Genomic DNA, 17,449 nt, shown 5'->3' with positions numbered 1-17,449 from the left:
AAACAAAACTAATACATGAAGTAGACTAAGTAGTCTGTGTAGAATTCCTAGAAATTCCATGCTTTAACTGGTGATCACTGGAGTTTCTGTATCTCATTCTCTCATGCAGAGCTCTTTTCTTGGCAGAGTGGAGGGATGTGACCCCTTTTGCATCTCAAGTGTACAGATAGATAAATTAATAAGAGGAAGTGCTGGGAATGCCCTTCCTACTTTGAGATTTTGAGGCATGGGGTACTTGTCAAGCTCACAGGACATCTTGAGTTGGCCACGTCTTTCTGCATTAAAGTTCAGGTTGATTTTCCATCTTTTAAGATTTTCAACACAGCTGTATTGAATCACTCCCACTTAGAGTTTGTGCTGAGATAGGATTTGTTTGATTCTGTGTGTACCAGGTACACTGGGGCTTTGTGATGAGGAGGGCAGTGATGATTTGTGTTTTTCAAAACTTAGCTGAAGAATCATATGTTTTCATGAATTGCATATAAAAGATGTCAGGTTAATTTTCAGTCCTTTTCTACCTTACAGTGATTGCTGCCAGTCTTTCTCCCCACACTAGGTATTGGAGTATTGAAACAGCGTTTTATAAAAGAAATCTACTCAATTTAATTTAATTATATAGCAGTTGTTTTTTGGAGTTTTTTTTTTTTGTTGGTTTTTTTTTTCTTTGCAAAGGCTGACACAAAAGCCCCTAAGATAGTTAGAAAACAAAAGGGGTGAAATAGTATCAGATGGGTAAGAGTTCTTGTTTGATTTTCAGAATTCTTTATATTGTGAACTCTGCAGCTATGACAGGGTTTGCATTAGAAGAGAATAAGTTAAAAACAGCTTGTGGAAAGACATTGCTTTTAAAGTAGCTTCACTGATGGCTTTGCATGTATAAAGAGTTCTGAGTACTACAAAATTCAATTTATTATTTAAATTATTTTAGTGTTTTCCTTGTTTGTTTCCCCTGACCTTGGTGTTACTGTGTTACCCAGAGTTCTGTGGTTTTTTACTGCCAGCCAAAGTGGCAGAGCAAAATTTGAGGTCATTTCCCCTTTTACTGTGAACTCAGAGTTGGATAATGTAACACAGATTGCAAAAATAGATGTAGCTAAGCTGGTATCACCATTGAGAGAGGGAATGAAATGTGGAAAAGTGAAAAAGGCAGTTCAGTTCTACTCAAGTTTGCAAATCAAAGCACAGCAGAAGGCTTAGCAGCAGGAAATGGTGGAGACCTTAGCATCCCTGAAAATGCAAGGCAATGTTGCCCCCTGACCAAGCTTATTTGTTTATACCATGGAGAAACTCGGTAGTTCCTGCTAAAGGCATGACAGCCACTTGCCCACATCGTGGAAGGGTTAAATCATATTAAGGAAGAGAGAAAAAGACTTCTGGCTGTTGTCTTTGAGATTTTATCTTTGTGGAGGGGGATTGGAAGAAGATGCCAGTAATTATGTAAAGACCTGTGTAATTTTGTGTGTAATATGAAGGTGGTACTGAGTGAGTAACTGTCCTGAAAAAAACCAACCTGTTAGGAATAAAGTGAGAAACTACAAAGGATGAAGAAAGCAAAGAAAAACTGTCTTGGAGGTTAAAATATGTGAGGATGAAGTAAATGTTGGCAAAGCTCATGCTGGGTTAGACTTTGCAAAGGATAGAAAAGCAAAGAGCTCTCTTTGTTAAGCATACAAGCAAAAACAAGGTAAGAGAAAGCAGAAATATGTTCATAGTGAAGATGGAGCTGACATAAAATGTAATTTTATGAATAGTCAATCAGATAGGGGAGTAAAAGAGATGATGTGCAGCAGGGTTGGGAAATTAAAATTAACACAAAAGCAAATAGTCTTTGTCTCAGAAGAGTTGGAGAAGTGTAAAAGGGAATTGTGAGCTTTGTGGTAACAATTTGTGATTCAATCAAGCTGTGCTTTGACTGTCTCATTCAGGAAATACTATGTGACCACTGGGTAACAGAAGTATGTCCTGCAGATAATAAATTAAAAGGAAAACAAAAAGCTTTAAAAAGTGATCTGAACAAGTACATATCAGTCCAAGAGTAGGTGCATCACCTTCTTTTAAGGAATAACTAAAACCTGCTAGTTCTGCAAGGAAAGTCCTTTGACCTCATGCAGGTAAGTGCTATAAAATGTGGCATGGGTTCACCAAAGGCTGTGCTGGACTGGCTTGACAGCTTTTATTGACAGCTGATACCTCCATGAGGGAAAATGTAGGGCATTTGAACAGTCTGGACTTGAGTAAAGCACAGGAGTGCTGACACATGGAAATAATTATTGTAACTGGATAAAATGGGGGAATAGTACATGAAGTGTGAGTATCTAAGAAGTTGGCCTAAATTAGAGATGAGAGGTTTTAATAAAGGAGGAAATAATGGGGTTGGGTGTCACCTACAGACTGTGCAGTGTCCCAAAAAGTGATGTGGGGACTGATCTTTGTTATGCTGCCACTAAGGTTGTCGGCAAAAAACAAACAAACAAAACAAAAAACAAACAAAGGAAAATCTGCTAAGGAAATTCAGTGCTGAGGCAACATTTCAAACCCTCATCAATGCAGAGGAGAACAGGCACGTCATTCACTAAGAACTGCAAAATGTTGCCAGCTGCAAAATTAAACTTAGCAATGGAATAGTGGAAAGTACTGGGTCATGCACTAAGAAAATGTTGAGAATTTTGGCTACCAGCAAAGTGCTTATCAGTTGAAAGCAAAGAAGGAGAAAGATCTAAACATCATAAAAGCCACCAGTATTATGTGGCACATAAATAGGCAGGTGTGTTCTCAGCGTGTATCAGATGAGAGATTTGTGGCAGAGATTTGTGTGATACACTGATAAGAACTCATCTGGAAAGCCACCTTGACTTTTTTCAGGTTCTGGAAAGATTAATCCAAACTAGGACAGGTGCAGAGACCTAGGGGATGATCAGTGCACTGAAGAGCTTATCTTCAGTGAGAAGAAGGCTTGGGTTGTTTAGCAACGCAAAACAAAAGCATGGAAATATTGGGCTCTGGCTCAACAGTGGCATGGTATTCAAGCTAAAATATTCCTATTTAAAAAATAAGTGGATGAAAGCAGGATAGAATAAAATTCATTGAGTTCTGCAGTGAATGAAGCTTCTCAGTACTTTTCTACAAATGTCTGGTCCACATATCCTTGCAATTTTTGGGGATTTCTGGGATTTTTGCATTCAAATGTCTTTGAGATTTGTCCCTGTGATTAATTTCATTACAAATTCTGATTGGCAAGTAAATTGATTCAAATCTATTAAAATTTTTGCAACTTGGCCTTTTTCATTCCTTCCCTCATCTTTAAGTAGTAGCAATATTGTCTTGCTCCTTAGCTCTGCAGATTTCCCTTGGCTAGTGCCAGTTTTAACATGCCGCAGCGTTGCCCCACAGCATCCCTGCTGTGTCTCAGATAATACATCCAGCCTTCCTCAGTACTTACCACATAGACTTCATTGCATCTCCAGTTTTTGCAGCTACAATGGCCCTATTTCCTCTGTCAACTAGGACATTTAACATTCTTTTTAGCATCTATTAGCCAAAACCACTAAGATTCCCTTTTGCAGCCTGGCTTCCCAGTAGTGGCGAACCGGGATAATGATGCAAGGTATTCTCTCGCTTTATTTACCTCCCTCTGCCTCGTGCCCCCCTTCTCTCCCAATGGCTCAGTTTTCTTAACAAGCTGCATTTCTGACTGTTGCCCTTGCTGTTTGTTGCCTGGCTTGTTCTCAGGTGCCAGCGTGAACGGGCTGGAGGAGCCCAGCCTGGCCAAGCGGCTGCGGGGCACTCCGGAGCGCATCGAGCTGGAGAATTACCGGCTGTCCCTGCAACGCGAGGAGGAACTCGAGGAAGTGCCCGAGGAGACCCTGGCAGAGCACAACCTGAGCAGCGTGCTGGACAAAGGGACAGAGGAGGATGTGCCCAGCAGGTCAGCACACACTGCCCATCAGCTTCTTCCACACCCATCCCAGCACATTTGCCTGCTGTGCCTTTTTTCTTTAACTATTCTTTTGCTATTTACTATTAAGTTGTCATTTCATCTTGTAGTTTCTGTTCTAAATAGCTCACTACTACCAGAAGACATCTATAGCACCATGAGATTGAGTTCTTAATTGGAAGGGGTTTTTAAATTTAATTTTTCAATTGTATCAAAGGTAAGCAAGTCTTTTGAGCAAACAGAGCATTCATTCAAATGGAAGGGGGTTCCAAAGTTCCCTTCTTTTCTGTATGCTTTGCATTACAATTCAAAGCCATGTTTGGTTTCAAGATTTAGGCTTGACACATATGTAAACCTGACTGAATGTTGGTGCAATGCCTGAAAGGCATTAATGGGAAGCAATAGCTATGGCTGTTGAAAAATGTGTTGTACCTTCATGAATTTATCTTTATCTGCAAAATTCTGTGCAAGCACACCATGCAGGTAGAGGTACTGGAAACAATTGTTCCAAGAATCATTGTGAAATTGAGAAATAGATTGAGAGAAAATTGAGAGAAAAATCCTTGAGGAAGAATGCTCCTGAACTTTATAGTCAATCACACATTTCTGCAGAGTCTTGGTCTCTTATAATTTCTTATCTACTTGTTTTTGTAGCAATAGCAGCCTTTATCTCTTCATCTGAGTCTGTCCAGTAGTCTTGAAATAAACTCAGAAAACTTAGATTCTACAGTCATATTCTGTGTATGCATTACCTGCAGATAGATATCTGTATGAGAACTTGAATAATCTTGGCCTATTTGTGGGAGATGCAAACTATATTTTCCTAACTCGTCCTTCCTTTAGTTACCTGCTCAAGTTTAAGAATTATATGAATTATGACAATATAAGCATTGATGATCTCGGGCAGTTTTACTCCTTTATGTTTCTACCTCTGAAACATAAGTGTGGAGCTATTGACTGTTGTTATTCTTGGTGTTGATGTCAATAAATCAGGACACCATAGGCCTGCTCAATAAATGGCAGAAATCTTAGAAGGGGCAAGAGTTAGTTGAAAAAAAAAAGTGGAGTTTTAGCATTTTGGCATGAAGCTGATAGTCATCTCTAAGAGATTTTTTCTGAGATTCTGGAGATTGAGGGCAGTACTCTATTAGGTTAGCAAATTTGATTTTTGTTTTATAGGATGTTACATTTAGTTCCTTTTGTCCTACATTCATCCCTATAATTTGTTATCAGTATCAGTATTTCTGTCTGTAATAGGATGCACTGTATAATTTTGAATGTGAGAAGTAGTCATAAGGAGAAAAGAGAAAATACAACAAATTCCCTGTCAACTTGACCTGGAAGAATTTATATTCCAAATGCAAATATGGCAAAGCATGTTTACTCAGAAAATGGACAGGGCTGTATGGGCCAAATACCAGAGGGAGAATTTTCTAGGGGATGTAGATACTGGGTTTCCTCTGTTCAGCTATATCCAGTCCATGCACAGACTGCAAAGACAGAAAGACTGGGAAAAAAAAAAAAAAGAGAGAGGGAGGAAGAAGTCTGACTAGTCTAACTAACGAAGTCTGACTACTTTTTCAGCAACAGAAAAAGTCTTGAGTGCTGCAACAAGCCAACCAAGGCCCTGATTTAATCATCTTCACTGTCTTGGTGCAGTGCTGCAGGGTTAGGAGCAGGTGGGGGAGATGAGGAACTCTTTGTTCCCTCAATGTTTTATGAAGGATGGGTTGGTCTTTCAGGGTTCACTGAGGTGGCTGAGGGAAATCAGGCGGAGACATCACATTTTGGTGCACAACTTCCCATCATGTACACACTGCAGAGGAAGTTTATGGGGGAAAGTACTTAAAGTGTATTTTTTCAAAAGAGTTAATCTTATTTAAGTTCCAATAAGAAAAAAGATCAAATAAGCAACTAAACCCAGTCTACACAGTAGTGTGAGGTGTGGGAAACCTTTTATATGCCTTATTCATTGCCTTTAAGTTGCAGTAACCCCCAGTGTTCCATCTCCAGTTTGGTGTTATGCCCTTTCAAAGATGTGTTACAGGACAGCTTGTGCTGGTTAGGTCTGCATGGCAAGGGAACAGAAGAGATTCATTGCCACAGTTCAGGCTCCAGTTCCTTCCCTCAGCTCTAAATCTGTGTACATAGACTTTTTTCTAATGAGATACTCAACTGCTTGTGCAAATTCTATAGAGCAACCTACCTTGGTCTTTGATTTCTGCTCTATAGAAAAATAAAATTTCAGCTGTTGAATTAATTCCTACAGCACAGGATTTCCATGCTGAAAGGAATGCTGACTGTACCAGACCATCTCTCACTGCTGTCTTTCAGCTTCTCATTACTCAGTATTCAAAGGTCAAACAAAAGCCAAGTGGTAAATAGAATCCAAAGAAGATGAAGTGAGCTGTGTGGTGAGGAATTTGTGTCGTCACTCCGGCATGCAATAAGCCGGCTGGTGGAAGAGCAGCAGCTCATCCAGCACCCATGGCAACAATTGGAGCAGCAATAAAACTTATTGACAGCACACCAAGACCCCAGCATGCAGCACCTGTCAGGTTTATTTTCTTACCAAAGGATGGGAAAGCAAAGGGAGAAGGGCAACATCACTTCTATCTCTGTGACAGTGTCTGCATCAAGTCTTAGGAATATGCTCTGGTCTCCATGCACCAAGCTGTGGCTTGAAACAGTGTTTGTGTTCAGTATTTCATGTGTGAAAATCAGGCAGCATGTTAACAATAATTATTGGGTTTATGCTGTGAGAAAGTGACTTGTAATTTGAAAATAATGTTATTTGTATGCAGACCAGTGAGAAACCAGTGAGGAGAATTCAGGAACCTATGCACAGAAGTGTGTGACAATCAGAGCATGAACAAAGTGTTTTCCTTATTAGGTTTGCTATCAAAAATAGGCTCTCAGACAAGTAGATGAATAAAATTATGTAAATATGGTACTACAACTGTACAAGTTCTTTTATAGACCTACGTGAAGTGTAGTAACAATGGGCATAAGGAAGCAGCAGAAATACTATTCACCCAAACTTTAATTATTCTCAAACAATTTTCTCCTTCAGTCAGATTAATTGGGCCTTTTAAGATTTATATGAGAAGCATCCTGTGGTTGTTCTAATAAATGCAGTTCTATTAAGGTAAAACAGAGCTAGAGCACCTTTTCACCCTGCAGAGAGGATCTGTGAGTGTGTTGTAGTTCTCATTCATTTTCCAGTGGCAAATGCAACCATTTTTCTTCTCAGTTCCTCCAGGTAGTCTGGCAAGTAAGAATGAGTTAGATGAAATGTCATTAGATAAGTGGTTACATTTCCTGCTCCTGCTGCATATGCTGAGGAACTGTTGGAATTAAAAAGAGGTGACTTCTAAAAGGCACTAATGATTTATTGCTTTGCATGGTTTAGACTTTGCAGTGAGAATAATGATCTAATTATTGTAATTATCTTTGCTCAGCTTCCTACAGTTTCTTGCCACCATGTACACTGTGTACTTTAATTGGATACATATTTCTGTCTCTGATGCAGAAAGTGAGGAATTTTGGGGTTTTTTTCTCCATCTGTCCTTAGTTCACATACTGTATCCTCTGCCTGATGTGTTTTGCATTCTTTCTACTCCCAAACACTTCTCTGGTTCACAAGAGCAAGTACCAAAATTATCTCAGGTATTTTGGCAGTAGCTGCTGTTTTAAAAGACGTGGCCTTCCACATTGTGTTACTGTGAAGAACTCTTGCACCAATTTATCAAGAGCAATGTGATATGAAGAAAATAGTTTCTGTTGTATTCAGTTGTCTTGAACTGTAACAATAAATGCTGCACAAATATTTGGACTTGGCTTCACAGGCACTTCTCTGCTGCCTCACCTGGTTTGAAAGAAGCAGGGCAAGGACCATGCTGCAGCCCACAGGTCATGCTGTCACTAAAAGGCCTGTGAAACATTGAAAGCTGAAAATCAATGCTATGTTTTAGGCTTGTGTGTGTTGAAATGACTTGTTAGTGATCTAAGATTGATCAAGCAAACATTGACTTCATGTTCTTCAATACTATTATTTATTATCAGCGATATATTTTTTTCTCTAAAACCTTACAGTAGCTCAGAATCTGAGATGGAAGAGGAAGATGAGGAGGAAGATGATGAGCTACTGCTGCCTCAACAACCTCCTTCAGACTTGGGTGGTGTGCCATGGAAAGAGGCCGTGCGTATCCACGCCCTCCTGAAGGGAAAGAGTGAAGAAGAGATTGAGGCTGAGCAAAATCACGAGATTGAGTACAAATATGATGATGAGGAGGAAGAATACGAAGAGGAGGAAGATGAGGAGTCAAGTGAAGGTTAGCTTGCTTTGTCCTATATTTCTGCCAGCAGGGAAAAATGTGTTGAGTATTTGCCAAGCAAGAAGGATTTGCCTTGAAAAATTTTACTTTTTCTTTCACTTCTTTGTTGCTCTGATTTTTGAGGGGAGTTATTGTCAAGGAAAGCTCCAAGTGGTTATTCTGGATACTGAAGGACTTTACCCACAGGACAGTTTAGAGTACTAGTACTAACACAATATGCTTGCCATACACCATGCCAACATGTCAATTCACAGCCCCGTGCTGCTGTATTGGCTTATGGTCGGTTTTTATTATTATTTGGAATTAGATTTTAATGTGCCCTTTGCCCTCTGACAGCAGGAACTGGAAGCTTTGTGCTTGCAGTGTTTTCAGTTTTGGAGTGCCTCACTAAGGGGTAGTGCCCTGTCACTGTCAGCAGGGCATTCCACGAGAAGGTGCTTGTAGCTCTCCCAGGTTCCAAGATGGCCTTGAGAAATAAGGGAGTTGAGGTAGTTCCCATTCTAGCTTTGAAAGGTTTCTGTGGAAAACCTTAGGGAAAGAGTCCTTCCCCTGTGTTTGTCTCAGTCATCCAAATGCAAAGTTTGTGCTCAGAATAGACATGTTTTCAGTGTTTCACCACCATGCCAAATTTCTCGCTGCTCTTGTCTTTGTCATTACATTCACATTTCCTTTTTGAGGAGACTTGTAGGCTCCAAAGAGTTTTTTTTTTAAGGTCTTTGGCTGCCTGCTGCCAGCAGGGGTCCAGTTATTTCAGTCTTAGTGGCAGTGTTGTTGATGAGCTCAGCAGGCTCCTTGGCTACTGTCTCAACTTAGGAGCTGAATGTCCATGAGCGAAATCTGTGGAAATCAGGACTTCTTTATAAAAAGGGTAGCATGTGTGTTATGTGTTCAGTCTGCTGAACAGTGGTGGTGTTGGACAGATGTTGCTTCATTCGAGCAGATTTCCTGCCAGGCACTTGGAATACAGCAGGAGCGCGGGGAGCTGCAGCATTTCCAGGCAGTCTCTCTCTCTGATCCTGTCCTCTCTGTTTCTCTCTTTCTCTCTCTCCATGGCTTGTGTGTGCACACGCGTGTCTGGTGTTAAATGTGGCTGTGTGCTTCCCTCTGCTGTAGAGGGGGAGTATAACCCTTGGGAGAGGGAGCTGCAGCAAGGACTCTGGCTCCAGCATCTCTCAGACGAAGAGGACTCGGGTACATGCCAAGGTACCCAACACTGCCTCCGCTTCCAGTGCCCCCCAGGAGCGGGGAAGGTTTCAAAGAGCAGGTCCCACATGAAGAGTTTCTGTGTCTTATTTAATTGTGTCACTAACTCCCTCAAAACTGATGCAGTAGCCCTTGTTCATCTCCTATTTCAAGTGGTATAAATCAGTGGCCGCTGGTTTTAGGATGGTGATAAAGCTGCCAAGTACCTCAGGATTTCTAGAAAACCTGGACAATTTGCATGAACGGTGACTTCCAGGTAATAAGGAGGATCAGATTTGCTCTATACATGCAGACTACAGTAATTTCACAATTATAAGCTGCACCATTTTGACTAAAATTTTGGTCCGAACCCAAAGTGCGGCTTATAATCAGGTGCGGCTTATATATGGACAAAGAACAAAAAGATGCTGTTTTAGTTTGAAGGACAGGTGTCTGCTGAGAAAGGCAGGAGCTTCTCTTTGAAAGGGAGAATGTAAACCCCCTCCCTCCAAATTATTATAATTTTGAAATCAAGGGGCTTTCAGGCAAAAATATGGGAATTAGGAATAACAGTTCTTTTCTAGGGAAATTAAAATAGAAATACGGTACTACAAAGAAACAAACTCCAAACCCTGACACAGTCAGAGTACAACCTGACACCCCGTCAGGCAGGGTGTTGGTAGCAGTCCCATCCCATGGTGGCTGCATCCTCCTGCAGTGACAGATGTGATTCAGTTGGAGCAGTGCTCCTGTACAAGGTGCAGTTTCCCTCCGGAGCTCCAGTGGTGATGTGGAGAAATCCGGTTTTCCTCTGGAGCCCAGTGGAGAAAGGGGCTCCCTTAGTGTCCCAAAACCTCTGTTTTTATCTTAGTAAGAAATGTTGGGCTCTTCCCCCTGGCTGGAGCAACTTCCAATGGGATGCAGTAATTTTATCAGTCCCACAGTGGGACTCAATGGCCATGAGCAGAAAATGACTGGCTGGAGGAAGGATGGGTTGTGAAAAGATAAAGAACAATGCCTTGCCTGGTTTCAATGGATGGCCCATTAGCAGAATATCTCCCGCGGAGATAAGGATCACTGTCCCCACCCTCAACAGATGGTGATAGAATAGATACCTTTTATCACACTCTGTATTGTAACGTGCGGCTTATAATCAGGTGCGGCTTATATATGGACCAAGAACGAAAAGTTGCTGGCACCCGGAAATGCGGCTTATACTCAGTGCGGCTTATAATCGTGAAATTACTGTACTTGCACCTATGCATTATCTCTGACACATGGGACACATCAGAAGTACTGCCTTTAGACTGCTTGTGTCAGCAAATTTGCTTTTTTTGTTGTCCTCTGTGTGTGTCTGTTTGCAGGGAGAGTTTGGAAGGAAACCAATCAAGCTACAGCAATCCCTCAAGATTCTTCAAACAGTTACATAATGGTCATAAAGTTAATCAGACTTTCAAATCTAACTGGTTGTGTCATTTTCCATGATGCATTCTCTTGCAGTTGATTTTTGACAGTTGGTTTTTTTGTAACACTTGGTTCTAATAGCTTGTTAATCCCTTATTCCCTCAGTGTGGTTCATTAGAGCCAGAATATATGAGAGGAAAATCCAAGTGCCTTCCTGCATGTAAGGGGGAATATACAGTTGTCAAACTGCATATTTTGCAATTTATGGTTGTAATAACAGTAGCTCAGCTTCTGACTTGTTTTTTTTTTTTTTTTCCCCAAGAGAAAAAAAAAATGGAAGAAGCACTATATTTTTTTCCATTTAACTTTTCTGTGCTAAGAATGAGAAGTATTAGTAATATGGCTGAAGGGCATACCTGAAGAAGTTTCACCTGTTGCAGTTATAGGGTGCAGGTGGCTCCTTAGTCCAATAAAGTGAAAACATTGAGCCTGGCCACAGGTTATAAAGTGCTGGTGGGTGCTACAGGGAAATGAGGAAAACTGCAATTCCAAATCTAAGTGCAATTAATGTTCTGTTTCCTGCAAATCTTAGCAGGCAGTCCTGAGCAAAGGCTGTGCCAGGTGTTGTTGAAAATTCTCAAGCACTTAGACATTGAAGGAGTGTTAGGTTTGCCTCTAAGCCAAGCAGCAACCCTTCATGTCTGGCTGTGCTGCTCATTATTTATTGGAAAAGGTGAGGGACAGACAGGCTGTCCAGAAGTGGAGAAACTAAAGGTGTGTATGTTACAGAGGTCTAAATCCCAGAGCAATGCACTTTAGAACATGCAGATCATGTGGGACCTGCTCTTTCCAAGCCTTGCTGAGTGGCTCTGTACTTCTGAGCCATTGCTGGCAAACCTAAACCTGTTAACACAAGACTTCGTGTGGCAGTGCAAATGCTAACTCTACTCATCCTGGGGCCTGCATGCAAGTGCTTGGGTACACAGTGAGAACAGGTCCTGTCCCTGCAGGATGGCCAGTGCCTCTGCTAGCCCATGGTGTGCTAATTGGTGCAAAAACTCTGGTGAGGCAACAGACATAAAGCTGGGAATACTTGCCTACGCTGTGAATCTTGCTCTGCATTTGAGTTTGCCTCCTAGCTCCTTTCCCTTTAATGACCATCTGCTGATTGTCTCCTTCCTGCAGTTCTTTCTGCCTGTTTCTTCTGTGGTTTTAATGCCCAATCTCACACATAGCCACTCCTGAAACAGAAATCCCAAACACTGTGTCATACCTGGGGAAAACATGGCTGGGAGAGAGAAGCTTGTTAAAATGAGACAGCAGGAAATAATGAGTGCAAGCTCTAAGTGCTGCTAATGTCTCTTGTTTCCTTCAAACAGTAGAGCACCATATGAAAATCTAACTGCTTTTGAGTTTCTACAACAGTGCTTTGCCCTTCTCAGTGGTAATCAGTTGTGAAAACTGACTTCCTGCTTTAGAAAGTAAGTGGGCATTTTCCTTTCAAGGTTGAGACATTTGCTTTTGAAGACCACTCCTGCAGACAGCATACAGGTGAACACCTGTCCCCTGCAGAACTAGTTATTTTATTATGGATAAATGAAGCCTGAGGTACAGAACCAGAGCAGACAGCAGCAGAGACAGGGTCTATAAATTTAATACCTCAGAGGAAGTGCTCCCAAGGCAGATGTTCTGCAGAAGTTAAACAAGCTCATCAATTGCTTTAGGTGCCCATTGTTCTCTCTGACATACCATAAGTAGCTGAGCTTTGTGTAGGCAGGTAATTGAGGAATAATGCAATTTCTCCTAAACAGAATAATTTGTGGGACAGGAATTCCCTTCTGGGGAGCTGTTAAGTCACAACCAAAATACTGTTATCCTTCAGAAAAAAATTCTCTCTTTGAACAAGTCAGTACAAAGGAGCCAGGAATAAACAAAGTGGTGTTTTAGGTGCTAAAGTTAGCATGTGCCCATGTGTGCATATATACATACACACATGAAACTCACAGATACAGCATATTATTTAATTCACAAGGTGTGTACCCAGACTAGAAAGAAGTGCCAAACCCAATAGTAGCGAATGAAAAACCATTTGTCTTGGTGCATCAATCAGATGGAGGTAGTCCCTCACCTTTAACAGCAAGACATCTTTGGCAATAATCATAATGAATGGGCTGAAGGAGCTGGAAATTCCTGCTAAATTGTTATTTCCATACCACATACTATCAGCCCAGAGAACGTCCTTCATCCCAGCAAAGCTTCTTGCAATAGACGTGATGTCTGATGATGTTTTAATGGCATCCCTCTGCCTTTGGAATGGCCTTACTGGGCTTTGATGGGAGGAGTGAGGAGTGAGTGAGGAGTGCTGTGTTGGTGCATGCGTGCGCACACAATGCTGAGCTTCTTCTCTCGTCTTGCAAACTGACCTTAGCCAATAATATTTTCTTTTCTTATTTCCTTCCTTATGATGTGCTACCTTTCCTTTCCACTGTTCTCCCATCTTTTCCTCCCTGCCCTTCATACACCCTGCCTACAACCTGTTATGCCATGCCCTCCTCCTGCTAGCTGGAAACCTTAGGCTGCAGCAGATTGTAAATCCGGTTGATCCTCTGGAGATCCTGGCAGATGTGCACTGGACACACATCCGTGAGAAAGAGGAGGAGGAAAAGATGGTCTCAGCCTCAAAGTCCTCCACCTCCAGAGGTAATCTCCCCCAAGCCTTGTCAGTTCTTGGATCCAGTTGCAGCTGTTTAACTCTGTTGCTTCTGCGCCCTTCAAGAGCAGTGAGTGAAAGAAGGTGCTTTCAAATTGCACTGAAATTACACTTGGTTAAACATTTTGCTTTTCAGGTCAGTGTCTGTTTAAAATTGCTGCTTTCTCAGCTCTGTGACAGTGTAACTTCTGACCTATTTGTCTGCCTGCTTTGACTCCATAGCATTTTTTCTTGGCACACATGATTTGGTAGCACTGGGAATCAGCCCTCTGTAACTGATTAGGGATGCTAATAGCAGAAGTCTTGTGATTTTTGTGGCAGTGAGGAGTCTACACTTTGTAGGGAAAGCTGAGGGGCTGTCTTGTGTACCTACTAGAGCAAAGATTGAACAAGGTCAGCTTCTGTATTGAGCATACTTCTCTGCTGCTTCTTTTCCAAGTATATAACTGCATCTGGTATTAGCAGGGAATGATGGGAGTCAAAGGCCTTGCAAATCTGATCAGTTGGGGTTCAACTCCCTGTGTTTAAGATTTGATAGCATATCTACCTCTGATGTGAGATGTGACCTTTGCGAGTTGTCATTTACTGAAAGGAAAACTTGGGAGGGGGGAAATGCTGATAGTCTAAATCTCATGTGAGCACCGTGTCTTAAGGTAAGTATGTCATAAGTGCTTTGTCTGTGTGCTTAAATGAAAGTTCACCATGCAGCTGATGAGCAGTGGTCTTCTCTGTCTGCAACCATGGTGACAGAATTCTAGAAGGAATATGTCTGCTGTGAGAGGGGTGTCTTTCACAGAAAAAATGAAACTGGTTAAAAATCTGGTGCTCTACCTCATGATACTCGATTCTGTTCTATTCTGGATTATTATCATCTTTTCCTTACAGTTTTAGATATTTGGTATAGGGAGTTTTTTAATCCTGGTCTAGCTTGATACACAATTATATTTGCAGTTTGTAGAATGCACTGGGATTTTCTGTTATGAAATCAGCTCCCTACAAATAAGAGATGGGTATTTTGTTCCCACTGGAGCCACAGAAATAAGCTATGTTCTACTGTCTGTAACTTTCAGTATTGCTAGAGTGGTTAACTGATGCTTTAAAGCATTAAGTGAAATACTGTTAACAGAGTTTCTTAAGTTAAGGTTACTTGTGGTTCTACTTGGGAGTCTGTGTCACTCTAGTTCCCAATTTTTTATTTTAATTTGTATTTTGAAATCTTTACTTTTCTGTGGGGTACTATTACAGTTGCCAACAACAGGTGATCTTTCCAAAATTGATTTTGTGATCTTTCCAAATTCCTTTGGGAAAGGAGTCAGTATTTCACTTCTGTCTCCTGAAACTGGGCCAGCCTAGGACTATGTTGATTTATGATTAGCTGCTTCTGTTGCTCTGTCGTATGCTAGCGGTGTGTGCAGGTGCTATCAGCAGTTTGTATATTTAAAAGGCTGTTTGTGGACACACTAAGTTTTCAACCTGAGTTCAGTAGATGGATTGCTCCTGGCCCAGGAGCTGTGTTGTGTGATCCAAGGTGTTGGGCAGCAGCAGTGATGAGATTTGATGTGGCAACCTGGGACTGTGCCACAGTTCCCACAAGTCCCTCTCTGCTTTGGGAGATCTTCTTCATCTGCTGGGCAGCGCAGGTTCTGGGACTCCTGGGACCCCTCTCCCATCGCTCAGCTCTTCCTTCTCTGTTTCCTTCCTCTGCAGAGTTCTAAGGGTTCCAATGGTAGCAGCAGCCTGCTGGTCAGACTCGGTGTTCTTCACACATATTTCCTCTAACATTACAGATCCCAAAGGAAGATTAGGCCCCTGGCATTTGTGTGTTACCTCGATTTAATTCTCAAGCCTGGAATCAGCTGTTGGAAATTTCATAGGTTTTATTCCTGTATTTGCTATTGAAAATTTTCCCTCTGTCACTCTTCTGTTGTAGACGCTGACTGACGGTCTAATTTTGACTTCTTACAATTTATTGTTTTTTAAATTCAGCATCCGACCTTCCCTCCGTACGCCATGAGGCAGTACAGGCGTGGCTGGAGACAGTCCCTGGAGGTAGTTTGGTGATGTTCTATGTATTCCAATGCACAATAACTCTGCCCCTCTCTTCTCCATGCCTTCAGCAGCTGAGCTGGTACTTTAACCCTGGAACTGACAGCCCTGTCGCTACTGCATGGGGGGACGGGGAGTGTGCATGTCTGCCTTGCTCAGGGAGCCCCTTCCCGCATGAACCCCCCTCTGACTGAACCCTCCAAAGGCAGGCCAAGGACAGCTCACCTGGGCAGTGCAGGGATAGAGCAGGGATCCCCCTGAGCCCTTCCATTTGCTCTGTGAGCTGAAGATGAGGTCGCTTTTTCTTCCCCCAACCCTTAGACAAAGAGAGCGTTCCTTGCAGTGGAAAGGTTAAGTGGCAGAGAGTGCTTAAAGCAATTGCACTTCTCTGTAGAGCTACCAACTGCAGTTATGTGGTGAAGAAAAGAGCAAAGAAGAATGAGTCAGAGCTAAGATCTTTAGAAATAGTGGTGGCTGTATCTGTTTTTCCCTGGTGTTCATATTATTCAGGAAAGCCTCAGGAATGTTGAAGGATAGTAGAGCTCAGCTGATTTTTTTTGTTGTGTGGTCCTCTTAAGCTCTATTACAAACCAATGAGACAGAAGATTGTGGGATGACAGTGGGGGAGTTGTGTAAAGCTGTGAAGGTGTCTGAATTAGTGGAGCACTCTGTGTTAGGTAGTTGATCTCCAGCTGAGTTGCTTTGGCACATCAGAACAGCCAGCTTGCCTTTAAAACTTTGCTTCTGCTGCTGCTTTGGCAAGTCAGCAGTGTTTACCAGGTGTCTGCACACGATGCAGGCTGCTCACAGCTGCCAGCTCATAGAAACCAAGTGCTGATCCCAGTTTCTGGCTGCTGTAGTGTGTAACTCCTGAGTTGTTGTGTGACAGCTTTTGGCCTCTTGCTCCTTATCCTAACTGCATATATGTATATGCACAGTATATGTTTCATATAACCAGCCACCTGCAAGCTTCCTGTGTCCCTCAGAATGGGATCCACCCTTGCACCAAGTTGTTAATTATTGATGCATCTTTAATCTTCCATTGTGTTTTTTGTACCAACCTCTTTAAAACCTGATTTTCTCTTCTCTCTCCAACACAATCTGTGTGTCACATCCATTCATGATTTCTGGATCTGAAGACCCACAAATACAGAGTGGATTCAGATGTTCTTGACATCAGTCATGTTTTTTGCAAGCTTTTGATTAAGATTACTCACATTTGCCATTCCATGACATTATCATTTCCAAAATAGCATAAACTGTTGCATACCTAAGCAACAGACTGGGACATGGTTTGGTTTTGTTCAGTAGATTTATAAATGCCCCTGTGGGCAGTCCAGCCTTTGCCACGTGATTCAGTTTTCCTGTGCTTGACATCAGTAAGGGTCTGGATTTGATAATCCTCTGATGTAAAGGAATAGGCCAGTACATTAACACACATGAGTGGGACTGCCTTTCCATGGTAGCTGACAGAAAATAAACTAATCCATACATTTATCTGTCCGAATAATACTACAGAGCATGCCAAAAAGGGAATTCTCAGGTGGAAGGAAGAAGACAAACCACCTGCTGAAGGCTGTCTTTCGAAATAAGCACAAAACTTTATTAAAGGAGAGGCTGCAAGACCTTAATTTCAGGGGGGGTTAGTTTGTTTTCAAGATTGTCTTAATTAGCAATGCAATGACATAAATAATTCCAAGAGCCACTAGCAAATAAAAAAGATCAGGAACTGGAAGTGCTCACTTTTTTTTTAATATTTAAATTGTGTTTAATGGAAACGTTTAACCAAAAAAAAAAAAAAAAAGACAGAGAATCATCCTTTGTGCAGTTGTTGGG

The 17,449-nt window shown here is 41.8% G+C and overlaps 1 protein-coding gene across 18 annotated transcripts in view; it reads left to right on the top strand.

Annotated features, from left to right (window-relative positions):
- MICAL3 (microtubule associated monooxygenase, calponin and LIM domain containing 3) overlaps nucleotides 1–17,449 on the top strand; it is a 159,028-nt gene that overhangs the window by 108,808 nt on the left and 32,771 nt on the right. For 9 of the 18 annotated variants that reach the window (XM_033056897.2, XM_033056882.2, XM_033056889.2 and 6 more), the window contains 5 exons: nucleotides 3,730–3,925; nucleotides 8,030–8,268; nucleotides 9,385–9,474; nucleotides 13,420–13,557; nucleotides 15,554–15,616. In XM_033056897.2, coding sequence (XP_032912788.1) covers nucleotides 3,730–3,925; nucleotides 8,030–8,268; nucleotides 9,385–9,474; nucleotides 13,420–13,557; nucleotides 15,554–15,616 — 726 coding nt within the window. The remainder of the gene's footprint in view (nucleotides 1–3,729; nucleotides 3,926–8,029; nucleotides 8,269–9,384; nucleotides 9,475–13,419; nucleotides 13,558–15,553; nucleotides 15,617–17,449) is intronic. The other 9 variants (XM_033056891.2, XM_033056885.1, XM_033056898.1 and 6 more) reach the window with 5 other exon arrangements.

The sequence above is a fragment of the Catharus ustulatus genome, chromosome 4 (assembly GCF_009819885.2).
Source record: "Catharus ustulatus isolate bCatUst1 chromosome 4, bCatUst1.pri.v2, whole genome shotgun sequence".
NCBI classification, from domain to species: Eukaryota; Metazoa; Chordata; class Aves; order Passeriformes; family Turdidae; genus Catharus; species Catharus ustulatus.
Note: the sequence above shows the minus strand (reverse complement) of the source record. Positions and strands in the feature narration are given on the sequence as shown.